This window comes from Erinaceus europaeus, chromosome 7 (genome assembly GCF_950295315.1).
Source record: "Erinaceus europaeus chromosome 7, mEriEur2.1, whole genome shotgun sequence".
Taxonomy (NCBI): Eukaryota; Metazoa; Chordata; class Mammalia; order Eulipotyphla; family Erinaceidae; genus Erinaceus; species Erinaceus europaeus.
In genome coordinates, this window is record NC_080168.1 from 131,503,492 (window position 1) to 131,520,044 (window position 16,553).

Sequence of the window (16,553 nt, forward strand, 5' to 3'; positions counted from 1 at the left end):
TAGCTCGGTGACGATTGTGTGTGACACACGACAGGCAGCTTGGTGGTCGGCATTACTCTGCAAACACCACTCTGCTCTGCTCGCCCTTCAGCTTGTGCTCTCACTTACATACGCGTGGTTCCAGGATTCTGTACTTTGGGCAACATCACAATGTTAGAAGATAGCTTATGAGTGGGGGTTGTATTGTTACATGGAAAACAGAAATGTTCTGCATGTACAAACTATTATATCTACTGTTGAATGTAAAACATTAATTCCCCAATAAAGAAATTAAAAAAAAAGAAGAAACAAAAAGAAAAAGAAAGAAAAAGAGGGAGGAAGGACGGACGGAAGGAAGGAAGGAAGGAAGGAAGGATCAGTATACAGGAAGCCTGCAGTCTACCTCGTGGGAAACTGACAGCAAAGGGCCTCACACGTGAAAAATGATGTTTCTGCCTTACTGTCCCTGACTCCTTCACACACAAAGGCGGAAATCTCACCTGAGATCTATCTTGAGACAGAATCTTGACTCCCTGCTAATCTAACTTTTTATCACATTGTTTATTCTGAAAAACTCCCCAAATATTAAAAGCAGGTTTTTAAAATTTGTACCTGGAAACCTTGTCCCTTGAGGAAGAAACAAAATAACTTGTACTCCATCTGTATAAAAGGATCCATTTACTCTTATTTTCAAAATTCTGGAAACTGATCATGGAGTCACAAATGTTAGCCATGATTAGGTGTGACCTCAACTTCACTCCATGGCCTCCTGATTATTTTCAAAGAACTTGACAAGAATCAAGCCCATCATTCTGCATCTTCAGTTCCTTACATCGTCAAGAATCTGACTGTATGTCTACAACAATAAAATTTTGAGCAAAAATATAAAAAAAAGACAGCTTATCATTGAAAGAAAATAATTACTTTTGCTCTCATTTATTGTGTTTGTTCATTTTTTCTTGTATTTAGAAATAAAAAAAACATCAAGAACCTCTCGCGCCTCGTTGTCCGCCCCCACACAGATGCTGTTTACCATGCTTGCTTTTCTGAGGATGGTCAGAGAATCGCTTCCTGCGGGGCTGACAGAACTTTACAGGTAATTATATCTCTTGAGGAAAACTGAGAGAGCCGTGGGCCCAAATACTGTGTATGCTAAGGGTGTATTCAAATCTTAAAATTCAAGAAAATCACACACTAGAAACAGTAGACAAATCGAAGTCTGTTGAGCATTTTGTGGAAGATCTCTCTCTAGAAATGTAAAAGATAGGGGCCGGGCGGTGGTGTACCTGTTACCACATGCAAGGACCCGGGTTCAAGACCCCGGTCCGTACCTGCAGGGGGAAAGCTTCACAAGCAGGGAAGCATACCTCTCTGTCTCCTTTTCTGTCCTCCTCCCTTTAAATTTCTCTCTGTCCTATCAAATAAAGTGAAAAATAAAATTAAAAGATAATTATGTATTTTTTTCCTTTTGAAATTTTTTTTCTGGACTGGCCAGATGCCAGCTAGGTGCCTTTGACCCTGCCAGTCAGCCACTGTCATGTAGATGCCAACTAAGGCTGAGGAGAAGTGGTCGTTATTTACAGGAGATAATGGTCCACTGGCCCTTTCATAGTGAACAGGACTTTAGTGAATAGAGTGAGTAAACACCTGTTTTGTCAAAGGCACGGGCAGAGCTTTTCCACAAGAAATAGAAATTCAAATAGATTGTTTCTTTCTTTTTAATTTTTTTAAAAAATTATCTTTATTAGATAGAAACTCAGAAATCAAGAGGGAAGGGGGAGGTAGAGAGGGAGAGAGACAGAGAGACACCTGCAGCCCTGCTTCACCACTTGTGAAGCTTCCCCCCTGCAGGTGGGGACCAGGGTCTCGAACCCAGGGCTCTTGAACATTGTAACATGTGCGCTCAACGAGGTGCACCACCACCTAGCCCACAACTAGATTGTTTCTTAACGTGCTTAGAAAAATTTCTTTTGGGAGTCGGGCGGTAGCGCAGCGGGTTAAGCGCAGGTGGCGCTAAGCGCAAGGACCGGCATAAGGGTCCTGGTTCAAGCCCTGGCTCCCCACCTGCAGGGGTGTCGCTTCACAAGCGGTGAAGCAGGTCTGCAGGTGTCTGTCTTTCTCTCCCTCTCTCTGTCTTCCCCTCCTCTCTCCATTTCTCTCTGTCCTACCCAACAACGACAACAATAATAACTACAATAATAAAACAAGGGCAACAAAAGGGAATAAATAAATAAAAATAAATATTAAAAAAAAGAGAAAAATTTCTTTTAAACGTTCACTTGTTTTCTGAGGAACTGAAGGAATATTTTACTTTACACCTGTGCTGTACTTTTGAAAAAAATATTTATTGGATAGGAACAGAGAGAAATCAATACAGAGGGAATAGTGGGATTGAGAGGGAGAAAGAGAAAGACAGACACCTGCAGTACCAGGTTTCCCCCGCAGATGGGGACCAGGGGCTTGGACCTGCATCCTTGTGCACTGTGAATGTGTGTGCTGCAGGTGTGCCGCCACTCAGCCCTATACTGTTTTCTTTTAAAAGAAACAGGGTCAGGGGTGAGGATGGAGACACAGACCTTTGGTGGTGAGTGGTGTGAAACTATGCTCCTGTTAACTCATAATCTTATAGATCACTATTAATTTAAAATGTCGGGCGGGGGGGGAAGAAGAATAGGATCAAATTAGTTAAAACGTGGACTATCTTTGGCTTTTACAAGATTATGATAGGCTATCCTTATTTCTATATGCATATTTTATTACTAACTTTATTAATTTTGTATTTTGATCCCCAGAAAGCATACTGAATGAAATACTTTAAGAATTTGCCAAAATTTTCAAGATCTGAAGCTTATCCTATCAGCCCCCCCCAACTTTATAGGAGTGTTAATGGCTCACAGTATAGTTGTTGGGACTCCTCTCCTGTGACAGGTCTGCAGAGCCCTCATCCTGGTTACTCCATCCCCACCATCACTGTGGGACCTGCCCCAGTCCCCTCTCCTCTCCTGTGACGGGTCTGCAGAGCCCCTACCCCGGTTACTCCATCCCCACCATCACTGTGGGACCTGCCCCAGTCCCCTCTCCTCTCCTGTGATGGGTCTGCAGAGCCCTCATCCCGGTTACTCCATCCCCACCATCACTGTGGGACCTGGCCCAGTCCCCTCTCCTCCTGTGACGGGTCTGCAAAGCCCCCATTCCGGTTACTCCATCCCCACTATCACTGTGGGACCTGCCCCAGTCCCCTCTCTTCTCCTGTGATGGGTCTGCAGAGCTCCTACCCCAGTTACTCCATCCCCACCATCACTGTGGGACCTGGCCCAGTCCCCTCTCCTCCTGTGACGGGTCTGCAAAGCCCCCATTCCGGTTACTCCATCCCCACTATCACTGTGGGACCTGCCCCAGTCCCCTCTCTTCTCCTGTGATGGGTCTGCAGAGCTCCTACCCCAGTTACTCCATCCCCACCATCACTGTGGGACCTGGCCCAGTCCCCTCTCCTCCTGTGACGGGTCTGCAGAGCTCCTACCCCAGTTACTCCATCCCCACCATCACTGTGGGACCTGGCCCAGTCCCCTCTCTTCTCCTGTGACGGGTCTGCAAAGCCCCTACCCCGGTTACTCCATCCCCACCATCACTGTGGGACCTGGCCCAGTCCCCTCTCCTCTCCTGTGACGGGTCTGCAGAGCCCTCATCCCGGTTACTCCATCCCCACTATCACTGTGGGATCTGGCCTAGTCCCCTCTCTTCTCCTGTGACGGGTCTGCAGAGCTCCTACCCCAGTTGCTCCATCCCTGCCATCATACACCAGGACCTCAAAGTCCCTCCATGCCATCCTGTCCTTTTCTCTTTCCCCACAGTCCTTTGCTTTGTTGTAATATACCAGCCAAGTATTTTGTTTGTTTTTTGTTTTTAAACTAATGCTTCTTCTCCCTCACCCCCTTTATCTCTTTTTTAATTAATTTTTTTTTATTATTTATTCCCTTTTGTTGCCCTTGTTTTATTGTTGTAGTTATGATTGATGTTGTCGTTGTTGGATAGGACAGAGAGAATTGGAGAGAGGAGGAGAAGACAGAGAGGGGGAGAGAAAGATAAACACCTGCAGACCTGCTTCACCGCCTGTGAAGCGACTCCCCTGCAGGTGGGGAGCCGGGGGCTCCAACTGGGAACCTTATGATGGTTCTTGCGCTTTGTGCCACCTGCGCTTAACCCACGGCGCTACTGCCCGGCTCCCTCTCTTTCTCTTTTATGGTGGTATATGGTGGTATGGGGGAATGAACCTGGGACTTTGGAGCCTCAGGCCTGAGAGTCTCATTGCATAACCATGATGCTATTTGCCCCTCCGCTGTTGGGTAGTATGCCACCTCCCCCTGGCTTCTGCTTAACCATATGCCTATATAGGGATTTACTGATCCAAAGCTTTGGTCTATTTACATAAATCACTTTTACATTTACATAAAGCACTCCCTCCAGGGCATTGGTGGTTCAGTGATAGGATTCTCACCTGTTCCGCCCCCTCCTTGTCACACTCTGATTTTCACCAGTCACTTTTCTCTCCACCCTCTCTATATCACATCCTGTTTCCACCCTACTTGGAGAGTATAAAAACAGCTGCTCTTCTGATTAAAGACACTTGGAAATTGCTTTCCGGCTCCGAGAGTTCCAGAGTGTATCTCCTGTGGAAGTTAGTGCGGCACGAGTTCCTGCAGGTCTGCAGGTGTCTGTCTTTCTCTCCCCCCTCTGTCTCCCCTCCTTTCTCCATTTCTCTCTGTCCTATCCAACAACAACATCAGTAACAACAATAATAATAACCACAACAATGATAAAAACAAGGGCAACAGAAAAGGAAAATAATAAAAAATATTTTAAAAAAAGACTGTACTTTCAGGGATCATATAAAAAATATTTATTTCACCACCTGTGAAGCGACTCCCCTGCAGGTGGGGAGCCAGGGGCTCGAACTAGGATCCTTATGCCGGTCCTTATGCTTTGCATCACGTGTGCTTAACCCGCTGCGCTACCATCCAGCTCTTTTTCTTTCTTTTATTTGAAAGACAGATATTGAGTAGGAGGAGGAGATAAGAGAGGGAAAAAGAGACCTGCTGTGAAGCTCCGCTCCAGGAGGTGGGGAGCAGGGACTTGAACCAGGTCCTTGTATGCTCAGCTGTGTGCCACTGTCTGACCCCTCTTAAAGATTTTAATTGAGCAGTGCCCCATGGTGGTCGATCATTTCATAGTAAAGCTGTTTTATTGTTTGTGCAGGTGTTCAAAGCGGAGACAGGAGAGAAACTCCTAGAGGTCAAGGCTCACGAGGACGAAGTACTTTGCTGTGCGTTCTCTGCAGATAACCAATTTGTAGCCACTTGTTCTGTGGATAAGAAAGCAAAGGTAGGAAGTCCTTCCTGCGGGAGTCATCTTCACTCCAGAATTGATTTTCTTTCTCCATGAAGTGGAGGGTGAGGGTAAGCAGGTATCAAAGGACAGTTGGCTGTTGGTTTGTGCACTGGAGGATTTTATCCATGTCAGTCAACACTGTTTGGAAACCCTTTAATTAGTACTTATTAATCTGTTTTCTAGAGCTCAGCTCACGTTTGGCATGTGGTAGTGTGGAGGCCTGAATCATCTGGGGCCTTAGAGCTTGGGTATGAAACTCTTTTTATATGACCATTATGCTGTCTCCCAGCTCTGAAAACCCTTCATTTTAAGCACCAGGTAGAATGCTTAGTTTGGTCAGTCCCTGCTATTTCTCAAGCAGACGGGAAAAATGATGCCATACTAAAGAAACTGCCCACCAGATGACAGGGCTTTAGCTTAAATGTCAGATGAAATATTGGACTATGTTTTAGTTACAAGTGTTTAATGTACAGAATTATCGTGTGACAACTGCCGGGTAGTTTTATATGTAGATAATGGAAAAATAAAGCAAGGGTGAGGGAGATAGTGTAGTGGTCATACATGCCTCAGGCATTGAGGCTCGGATTATCCCCCGCAGTACCATAAGTCAGAGCTGGGCAGTTGGTAAAAATTCAAGCCCCTGGTTCAAGCCCCCGGTCTCCACCTGCACGGGGGAAGCTTCACGAGTGGTGAAGCAGGGCTGCAGGTGCAGATGTCTCTCTGTCTCTTTCTCTATCTCCCCTCCCATCTTAATTTCTCTCTGTTTCTATCTAAAAGTAAATAAATAAAAAATAAAAAAGAACTGTGTTGGTAGGTATGCTGAATGTTACTCATGCGTAGGTAGGTGTGAAACTATACATCACCAGTTTAGAAGTCTGTAAGCCACCTGTAAATCACTATTAATTAAAAATCATACTAAAATAGAAGTAGTGTCTGAGACTGTTTCTGTTATAAAATGTGCAACATGTAAAATGTCCCTCAGATCGTACTTTTTCTTTTCTTTTTAAAATATTTGTTTGTTGGGTAAAGAGAGACATTGAGAGGGGGGGGAAATGAAAGGGAGATAGACACCAACAGTACTCCTTCACCACTACTGACGCTTTCCCCTTGCAGGTGGGGACTGGGGGCTGAACCGGGGTCCTTGCGCGTGGTGACACATGTGCTCACTAGGAGGCCGCCACCTGCCCTTTTATTTTTCTTTTGACCAGCATTGCTCAGTTCTGATGCATGATGATGACGAGGACTGAACCTGGGACATTTGAGCCTCAGGCATGAACATTTTTTGAACTAGTCACTGTGTTCTCTCCTTATATTGGCTTATTGCTAGTTAAAAATACATCCTGGGGCTGTTTGGTAGCTCAGTTAGTTAAGCACACATGGCACAAAGTGCAGGGACCTACTTAAATATCCCAGTTCAAGCTCCCGGCTCCCCACCTGCAGGGGGGTTGCTTTACAGGCGGTGAAGCAGGTCTGCAGGTGTCTGTCTTTCTCTCTGCCTGTCTGTCTTCCTCTCCTTTCAATTTCTCTCTGTCGTATCTAACAACAATAATAACAATGATAACAATAACAAGGGCAACAAAATGGGAAAAATAGCCTCCAAGAGCAGTGGATTCGTAGTGCGGGCACCAAGTCCCAGTGATGATCCTGGAGGCAGAAAAAAGAAAGAAAAAAAGAAAAAACAAAAATAAACATAACCAAAAACATCCTATCATAATACTGACGTGTGTTAAGGAAGGAGACGGTATTTGGTGATCTCCTGTCTCACTGAGAGGTACTAGATACTAGGCTGATATCATCCGCAATCTCCCATTTGCTCTGTCCCTCTCCTCTCCCTTTGAAAACAAGGTGTAACTGTGAAGCTAACACTCTGGGTTCTCTTCAGATCTGGAATTCTGGGACCGGCGAGCTAGTGCAGACCTATGAAGAGCATTTGGACCAGGTCAACTGCTGCTGCTTCACCACCGGCAGCCGCCACCTTCTGCTCGCCACAGCGTCCAGTGACAGCTTCCTCAAGGTGAGTGTGGAGCTGAGCCCTGCCAGGTCGAGCTTGTTGAGTGTCTCGACTCCTCCACTGACCTGCTTGTGGAGTGCCTGGGCACGCCTTGCTTACAGCGGTGCACGTTTTCATGTTAGTGTAAGAAAAAAGCAGCAGGTTGTCAGCTCATGTAACTGAAGACTGTAGAAGGAATATGGTAGCTGATTCAAGGTACTTAGCTTGTGTGCTCAGACTCTAAATCCCCTCATTTCTCTATTATTAGTTCAGGCATATTTTCTGTGTGTAGCAAAATAATAATAATAATAATCTGTTTTAAGACACCAAAGTCCTTTTGCAGAACCATTATGTTATCTCTTCAGCCCAACCTTCAGACTTTCCAGATATATTTAATTTCCATTGCAGATCTCCAGACACTGGTTTTCATTTTGTTAGGGATCTGGTAATAGTCTATAAGACACTACGTTTCTGGGTCTCTCAGTAGACATAGGTGCTGGCCTAGGGGCGGCTCCATTCCTTGTTAGTCACATCAAGAGAGCTCATTCTCGAGCGTGGCAGTTGTGCTACTGTGAGCTGGACGTCTTCCTTTAGCCCAAACAGAGCAACAGCTGAAGTGGGAAGGGAGAATTTTACATGCATTAGCTTGCCCCCAGTCTGTACTAGTTTTTATTCTATCTTCTTAAACCTTTCTTGATAGCTCTGGGATTTGAATAAGAAAGAATGTCGAAATACCCTGATGGACCACACACATCCAGTTCACCACTGCAGATTCTCACCTGATGATAAGCTCCTGGCAAGCTGTTCAGCTGATGGAACGTTAAAGGTGTGTTCTCTTCACTGAAGTGGGCTGTGACTTTATGGCCTTTGTAACTTGCTTAGATTTGGAAATAGACGCTTGGGGATTTACTAGGCAGCCTATTTCTTTTATTCACAGTTCTGTATGAAGAACGTGTTTCAGCTTCCGGGAACATGTTTGGCATTCACTGAAACTACTTGTCATAATGATTGACCATGAATGCTGTGTTTCCTTGAAATGTAGGTTCATATAATTTGGATTCTTAGTTTTTATTTTTAAATATTTATTTTCCCTTTTTGTTGCCAGTTTTTTTTTTTTTTTTGTAGTTGTTGTTGATATTGATATCATCGTTGCCTGGTCTCTGAGAGTCTGTCTCTGCTCATGTTCTCTGGTCTCTGAGAGTCTGTCTCTGCTCACCTTCCCTGGTCTCTGAGAGTCTGTCTCTGCTCACGTTCCCTGGTCTCTGAGAGTCTGTCTCTGCTCATGTTCCCTGGTCTCTGAGAGTCTGTCTCTGCTCACCTTCCCTGGTCTCTGAGAGTCTGTCTCTGCTCACGTTCCCTGGTCTCTGAGAGTCTGTCTCTGCTCATGTTCCCTGGTCTCTGAGAGTCTGTCTCTGCTCACCTTCCCTGGTCTCTGAGAGTCTGTCTCTGCTCACCTTCCCTGGTCTCTGAGAGTCTGTCTCTGCTCATCTTCCCCGAGAGAGCGTTCTGTCCTTGGTGTTGGTAGCTGATTGGGTGGCATGATCACAGGTGATTAGTGCAGTGCTGCAGAAAGACGCCCAAGATGATAAAGCTTTGCTGTGTCTTTACAAATCAGGTGAAGCCACCTCCAGACTGTAACGGAAATAAGGTGGACGGTTTTCAGAGGCAGGGCTTTGGCTTCACCTGTGCAGCTGCGATTGTAGCGCGCGGAGCCCTGGGAGCAGGGCAGGGTCCCTGCACTCCCCGGAGGCGTGCAGTGCTGCTCAGTCTGCTCTGCTCCCGCAAAGTGATGCTGGCTAACAGCATCTCAAGGTCAGAGTCTTTCCAAGCTCCCATCTTCCAGGAGGACGAAGAGCTGTCAAAGTATTTCTTTGCCCAAGTGACTGTAATCTTCTAGGTGTGTGTGCAGGGATCGTGGTGATAGGTACGTGCTTTTCGGGCCCCTAGGACACACTGTGTCAGGATTTGAGTTTTTTTTCCAGATGTCATGTGATGCACACAAGGCCCAGGATGTGCGTGGGCCCTGGATCTGGTGCCCTGACTTGCTCAGGGTAAGACGCTGTTCTTGGCTTCCTCAGGATGTGTGACTTTTTCGTCTTGGAGAGCCTGGCTGGAGGCGGTTCAGCTGCAGAAGGTGCAGCCTGCTCGCTTTCTGCTTCTTTCCCTTCCCACCAGGCAGTGATGGCTTTGCTTATTGTAGTAAGAGCAAACAGTGTGGCTCCCACGTGTCCTGGCTGGTGGAATTGGGGCTCTGGGCGCTGATGTTCAGGCCTCCCTCCCTCCCTCCCTCCCTTCCTCCCTCTCTCCTTTTTTAACATGTGTTGCCCTGTTGTTTTATTGTCGTTGTTGTTGTTGTTATTGATGTCGTCGTTGTTGGATAGGACAGAGAGAAATGGAGACAGGAGGGGAAGACAGAGAGGGGGAGAGAAAGACAGACACCTGCAGACCTGCTTCACCGCCTGTGAAGCGACTCCCCTGCAGGTGGGGAGCCGGGGGCTCGAACCGGGATCCTTAAGCCGGTCCCTGCGCTTTGTGCCACCTGCGCTTAACCCGCTGCGCTACAGCCCTAACCCCCCTTCACTACTTGTTAAGCGTGCCTCCTACAGGTGGGGACCCGGGGCTTGAATCCTGGTCCTTGCCTGTGGTCAGGTGTGAGCTCACCCAGGTGTGCCACTGCCTAGCCCTAGCCCTTCTGTTTTCAGTTCTAGGGAAGCTTATCTTAGTAGCCGACGTCTGTTTTGTTTTATTTGTTTCATGCCAGGGAGAAAGGTTCTGATTCTGGTTTTGGTCCTGTTCGTACTTGAGAGAGGCTTGTACAAGTGCCTGGAACAGCCGGGAACTGTGTCAAAGCCTGAGAGGAGCATTTGTTCTTCTCCTGTGTCACCGGCCTTGTCCCTAGGACTGTGACGCTGGCTGCTGTGCTCAAGGTCAAGGGGAACCAAGCTTTGTTTTCTGCAGCACACGAGCCTTTTTTGCTTTTTGATGGGGCTCTGCTGCTGAGTGGATCTGGATTTTCTGCTTCTTACCTCTCAGGTTCCTGTCATTTTAGGGCTTGGCCTGGGCACTTCCCAGTACACGGAGCGTCCTCTTTCTTTTCAGCACGTTTTCAGGAGTTTCCTTTTGTTTCTTGATGTTCTTGGGTTATCACTTGACTCGGACTGGGTCCTGTGCAGTGCCCACGCTGTGCCTGTGACGTGGCTCTGAAGCCGGCGTCACGCCTGGGACGACAGAGGCAGCCGCCGCGAGCCCGGCTCCCTTTTCCTGCTGCTTCTTGCCGGAGGCCTTGGTCTACGCTTCACGCCTGCAAGGCTCTTGCAGCACCTCAGTTCCTCTTCAGTCTGTACTTTGGGGCGTATGCTTTCTCCCTCTCCCGCCCTCCCTCTCTCCCTCCCTCCCTCTCTTTCTCCTTCCTTCCTTCCTTCCTTCCTTCCTTCCTTCCTTCCTTCCTTCCTTCCTTCCTTTCTTTGAGAGTGTACTGAGTAAGTCATGCATAGGCAAAAAATAATTCATTAGGTGAAGTGGATAATTTTGTGTGGTATGTAAACCAGGTGGAATTCTAGAAGTGTGACTGGGGATTAAAGCAGACTATAAGTTTGTTTGTTTGTTTCTTTTTTTTTTTGTAATTTAAAGCTCTGGGATGTAAAATCTGCAAACAAAGTGAAAAGCATCAACGTGAAGCAGCACTTGCTAAGCTCAGCGGAGCCTCAAGAAGACACGGAAGTGATAGTGAAGTGTTGCTCGTGGTCTGCTGATGGCACCAGCATCATGGTGGCGGCAAAAAACCAAATCTTTGTAAGTCCTGCCGTTCCAACAAGTTAACTTGGGTCTACAGAAAACTGAAGTTTCCACTGATCTGTGCACATCATATTATTTATATGAATGAAGCATAGCTGTTTAATTTGGCTCAGGCCCACAGGCTTCCTGAGGAAGGGTCTCCACGCTCACGTGCTCCCGTGTGCTGACACATTTGAGGTCTCATGAAGGCCTTTAAGACAGACAGGATTTGCGGCTTCATCTCAGATATAGATACGTGTGAATATATTTATTATCTTTAGTGGCTAGAGATAGAAGTCGAGAAGGCAGGGGGAGACAGAGAGGAAGAGAGACACCTGTTTCCCTGCTTCACTACTCGCAAAGCTTTCCCCCTGCAGGGGGCGGGGGCTGGGGGGGTTTGAACCCGGGTCCTTGTGCACTGTAATGTGCGCAGTCAACCAGGTGTGCCACCACCTGGCCCCTCAGATATATTTAAGACACGGGACACTATGCTGTCTGCAACCTTTTCTTCCTCTTGTGTAATTCTGAATGCTTTGGTCTAGGTGATCGGAACTCCGGTCCTTGCACACTGTGGTTCTATCAGCAACCATCCTCTTTTTCTCTTTAATTTTCTTTACATATATATTTATTTTCCCTTTTGTTGCCCTTGTTTTAGTTATTACTGTTGTCATCGTTGTTGGATAGGACAGAGAGAAATGGAGAGAGGAGGGGAACCTGCAGACCTGCTTCACCGCCTGGGAAGCGACTCCCCTGCAGGTGGGGAGCCGGGGGCTGGAACCGGGATCCTTACGCCGGCCCTTGTGCTTGGCGCCACCTGCGCTTAACCTGCTGCGCTACCGCCCGACTCCCTATAAATTTTTTTTTTAAATCTTTATCTGTTGGATAGAGACAGTCAGAAATTGAGAGGGAAGGGGGTGATAGAGAGACAGAGAGACACCTGTGGCCCTGCTTCACCACTTGTGAAGCTTTCCCCCTGCAGATGGGGACCAGGGGCTCAAACCTGGGTCCTTGTGCACTGTAATGTGTGCGCTCAACCAGGTGCGCCACCACCTGGCCAGCAACCATCCTTTTTAAATTTTTTTAAATTATTTTTTTATATTACCACCAGGTTTGTCCTGGGACTCAGTGTCTACACAGCAAATCCTTTGCTCCTGGCAGCCATTTCTCCCTCCCTCCCTCCCTCCCTCCTTCCTTCCTCCCTTCCTCCCTTCCTCCCTTCCCTCCTTTCTCTCTCTCTCTCTCTCTCTCTTTTGTTCTTTCTTTCTTTCTTTCTTTCTTTCTTTCTTTCTTTCTTCTTTTTAAATCATTTGATAGGACAGATAGAAACTGAGAGGAGAGGGAAGCTAGGCAGAGAGATAGACACCTGAAGCCCTGTTTCACTGCTCATGAACCGCCCTCTGGCCGCCCCTGCAGGAGGGGCAGGGGCTCAGACTGGGACCCTTGTGTGTCGTGGTGTGTGCCTATAACCTGCTGTGCCACTGCCCTCACACTACTTTTTAATAGTGGCCATTTTTTCCCTAATTTAGCAATGCACAGGAGTTCTAGTTTCTGTATTTCCTTTGCTGCCACTTGTTATTTTCCATTTATTAAAGATTTTATTTATTTGTTAATGAGAAAGATAGGAGGAGAGAGAGAAAGAACCAGACATCACTCTGGTACTTGTACTGCCGGGGATTGAACTTGGGATTTCATGCTTGAGAGTCCAGTGCTTTACTGCGCCACCTCCTGAACCACATTATTGTCCTTTTATTTTTTTTTTTTGAATTTGATAGGACATGGAGAAATTGAGAGGGGGGAGGGTGATAGGGAGAAGAGGGACATCGCTTCTGAAGCTTCCTTTCTGCAGATGGGGTGGGGGCTTGAACCTGGGTCCTTGTTTTGATTATTTATTTATTTATTTATTTATATTTTTATTTTGTTTATTCCCTTTTGTTGCCCTTGTTTTTTTATTGTTGTAGTTATTATTGTTGTTGTCATTGTTGGATAGGACAGAGAGAAATGGAGAGAGGAGGGGAAGACAGAGAGGGGGAGAGACAGACAGACACCTGCAGACCTGCTTCACCACCTGTGAAGCGACTCCCCTGCAGGTGGGGAGCCGGGGTTCGAACCGGGATCCTTATGCTGATCCTTGTGCTTTGCGCCACCTGCGCTTAGCCCGCTGCACTACAGCCCGACTCCCTGTTTTGATTATTTTTAAACATTTATTGATGTATTGGATAGAGACAGAGAAATTGAGAGAGAAAGGGGGAGACAGGGAGGGAGAATGTTAGACACCTGTACTCTTGCTGCTTTGCTTTGCTTGTGAAACCCCCCTCACCCCCACAGGTGGAGACTGAGGACTTGAACCCAGGTTCTTTTTTTTTTAAATTAAATTAAATTAATTAATTAATTAATTAATTCCTTTTGTTTCCCTTGTTGTTTTATTGTTGTGGTTATTATTATTGATGTCGTTGTTGGATAGGACAGAGAGAAATGGAGAGGGGAGGGGAAGACAGAGAGGGGGAAAGACAGACACCTGCAGACCTGCTTCACCGCCTGTGAAGTGACTCCCCTGCAGGTGGGGAGCCAGGGGCTCGAACTGGGATCCTTCCTCTGGTCCTTGTGCTTAGCGCCACCTGCGCTTAACCCGCTGCGCTACTGCCCGACTCCTGAACCCAGGTTCTTGTGTGTGGTGATGTGTGCACCCAACCCCACTGTTTTTTAAGTTAAAAAATTATTTGTTTATTGGATAGAGACAGAGAGAAGGGGGGGAGATAGGAAGGGACAAAGATAGATACCTGCAGACTTTGCCCTGAAGGTGAGGATTGAGGTTTGAACCCTGGTCCTTGTGCACTGTAATGGGTGCTTTTAATCAGGTGACCACCACCTGGCCCTGTTTTTTTAAAATTGCCACCGGGGTTACCGATGGAGGTTGGTCAGCATTATGAATCCACCACTCCTGGCAGCCATGTTTCCTTTTTCCTTCCCTTTACTTAATAGAATAGAGAGAAATTATGAGGGAAGTGAGGACAGAGAGGGAGAGAGAGAGAGAGAGAGAGAGAGAGAGAGAGAAAGTCCTCGGTGCAGGTTGCCAATGGCTCAAACCCAGGTCCTTACGCATGGGAACGTGTGCACTCAGCTGGGCGTACCACTGCCTCCACCCCCCATAGGGGTTTGTTTTTGCTTTTTTTTTCTTTTTTAAAACCAGAGCACTGCTCAGCTCTGGCTTATGGTGGTGTGGGGGATTCAACCTGGGACTTGGGAGCCTCAGGCATGACAGTCTGTTTGCATAACCATTATGCTGTCTACCTTCCACCCTAGGTTTTTGATTTTGCATCAGTGCTTCCAGTAGACTTCTCTTTTCTCCTTACCAAATTTCAGATAACAGGGAAGGAAAGACAGGAGAAAATAGAGGGGGGGGGAGGTGAAGTATTTTATCAGCACTCAGCTGTGCATAGTGCTCACAAGTGCCGCTGAAGCTTGAACCTAGTCCTCACACACCCTAAAGGGTGCACTCTACTGGGTGAGCTACTGCCAGGTCCATCAGTTAAAAAAAAAATAGAGAGAGAGAGAGAGATGCCAGAGCCATCTATCAGCTCTTGTTTATGATGCTGCCTGGACTCAGCCTGGAGCTTCTGAGCCTCAGACATGAGAGCTTAGTGCACTGCCTCTGTGTGGGTCCCTAGTCCTGACCTGGACGACCTCCATCATCTCTGCCTCTGTGTGGGCCCCTAGTCCTGACCTGGACGACCTTCATCATCTCTGCCTCTGTGTGGGCCCCTAGTCCTGACCTGGACGACCTCCATCATCTCTGCCTCTGTGTGGGTCCCTAGTCCTGACCTGGACGACCTCCATCATCGTCTCTGCCTCTGTGTGGGCCCTAGTCCTGACCTGGACGACCTCCATCGTCTCTGCCTCTGTGTGGGCCCTAGTCCTGACCTGGATGACCTCCATCATCTCTGCCTCTGTGTGGGCCCCTAGTCCTGACCTGGATGACCTCCATCATTGTCTCTGCCTCTGTGTGGGCTCCTAGTCCTGACCTGGACGACCTCCATCATCTCTGCCTCTGTGTGGGCTCCTAGTCCTGACCTGGATGACCTCCATCATCGTCTCTGCTTCTGTGTGGGCCCCTAGTCCTGACCTGGACGGCCTCCATCATCTCTGCCTCTGTGTGGGCTCCTAGTCCTGACCTGGACGACCTCCATCATCTCTGCCTCTGTGTGGGCCCCTAGTCCTGACCTGGACGACCTCCATCATCTCTGCCTCTGTGTGGGCCCCTAGTCCTGACCTGGATGACCTCCATCATCGTCTCTGCCTCTGTGTGGGCCCCTAGTCCTGACCTGGACGGCCTCCATCATCTCTGCCTCTGTGTGGGCCCCTAGTCCTGACCTGGATGACCTCCATCGTCTCTGCCTCTGTGTGGGCCCCTAGTCCTGACCTGGATGACCTCCATCATCTCTGCCTCTGTGTGGGCCCCTAGTCCTGACCTGGATGACCTCCATCATCGTCTCTGCTTCTGTGTGGGCCCCTAGTCCTGACCTGGACGGCCTCCATCATCTCTGCCTCTCTGTGGGCCCCTAGTCCTGACCTGGATGACCTCCATCATCGTCTCTGCCTCTGTGTGGGCCCCTAGTCCTGACCTGGACGACCTCCATCATCTCTGCCTCTGTGTGGGCTCCTAGTCCTGACCTGGACGACCTTCATCATCATCTCTGCCTCTGTGTGGGCTCCTAGTCCTGACCTGGACGACCTCCATCATCTCTGCCTCTGTGTGGGCCCCTAGACCTGACCTGGACGACCTCCATCGTCTCTGCCTCTGTGTGGGCCCCTAGTCCTGACCTGGATGACCTCCATCATCGTCTCTGCCTCTGTGTGGGCCCCTAGTCCTGACCTGGACGGCCTCCATCATCTCTGCCTCTGTGTGGGCTCCTAGTCCTGACCTGGACAAGCTCCATCATCTCTGCCTCTGTGTGGGCCCCTAGTCCTGACCTGGATGACCTCCATCGTCTCTGCCTCTGTGTGGGCTCCTAGTCCTGACCTGGACGGCCTCCATCATCTCTGCCTCTGTGTGGGCTCCTAGTCCTGACCTGGACGACCTCCATCATCTCTGCCTCTGTGTGGGCCCCTAGGCCTGACCTGGACGACCTCTATTATCTCTGTCTCTGTGTGGGCTCCTAGTCCTGACCTGGATGACCTCCATCATCGTCTCTGCCTCTGTGTGGGCCCCTAGTCCTGACCTGGACGGCCTCCATCATCTCTGCCTCTGTGTGGGCTCCTAGTCCTGACCTGGACAAGCTCCATCATCTCTGCCTCTGTGTGGGCCCCTAGTCCTGATCTGGATGACCTCCATCGTCTCTGCCTCTGTGTGGGCTCCTAGTCCTGACCTGGACGGCCTCCATCATCTCTGCCTCTGTGTGGGCTCCTAGTCCTGACCTGGACGACCTCC

General features: G+C 48.3%; 1 protein-coding gene across 4 annotated transcripts in view; it reads left to right on the top strand.

Annotated features, from left to right (window-relative positions):
• The window catches only part of APAF1 (apoptotic peptidase activating factor 1), a 444,316-nt gene that overhangs the window by 397,204 nt on the left and 30,559 nt on the right, over window positions 1-16,553 (top strand). For all 4 annotated transcript variants that reach the window (XM_060195614.1, XM_060195615.1, XM_016187661.2 and 1 more), the window contains 5 exons: window positions 949-1,075; window positions 5,233-5,358; window positions 7,247-7,378; window positions 8,055-8,180; window positions 10,985-11,146. In XM_060195614.1, coding sequence (XP_060051597.1) covers window positions 949-1,075; window positions 5,233-5,358; window positions 7,247-7,378; window positions 8,055-8,180; window positions 10,985-11,146 — 673 coding nt within the window. The remainder of the gene's footprint in view (window positions 1-948; window positions 1,076-5,232; window positions 5,359-7,246; window positions 7,379-8,054; window positions 8,181-10,984; window positions 11,147-16,553) is intronic.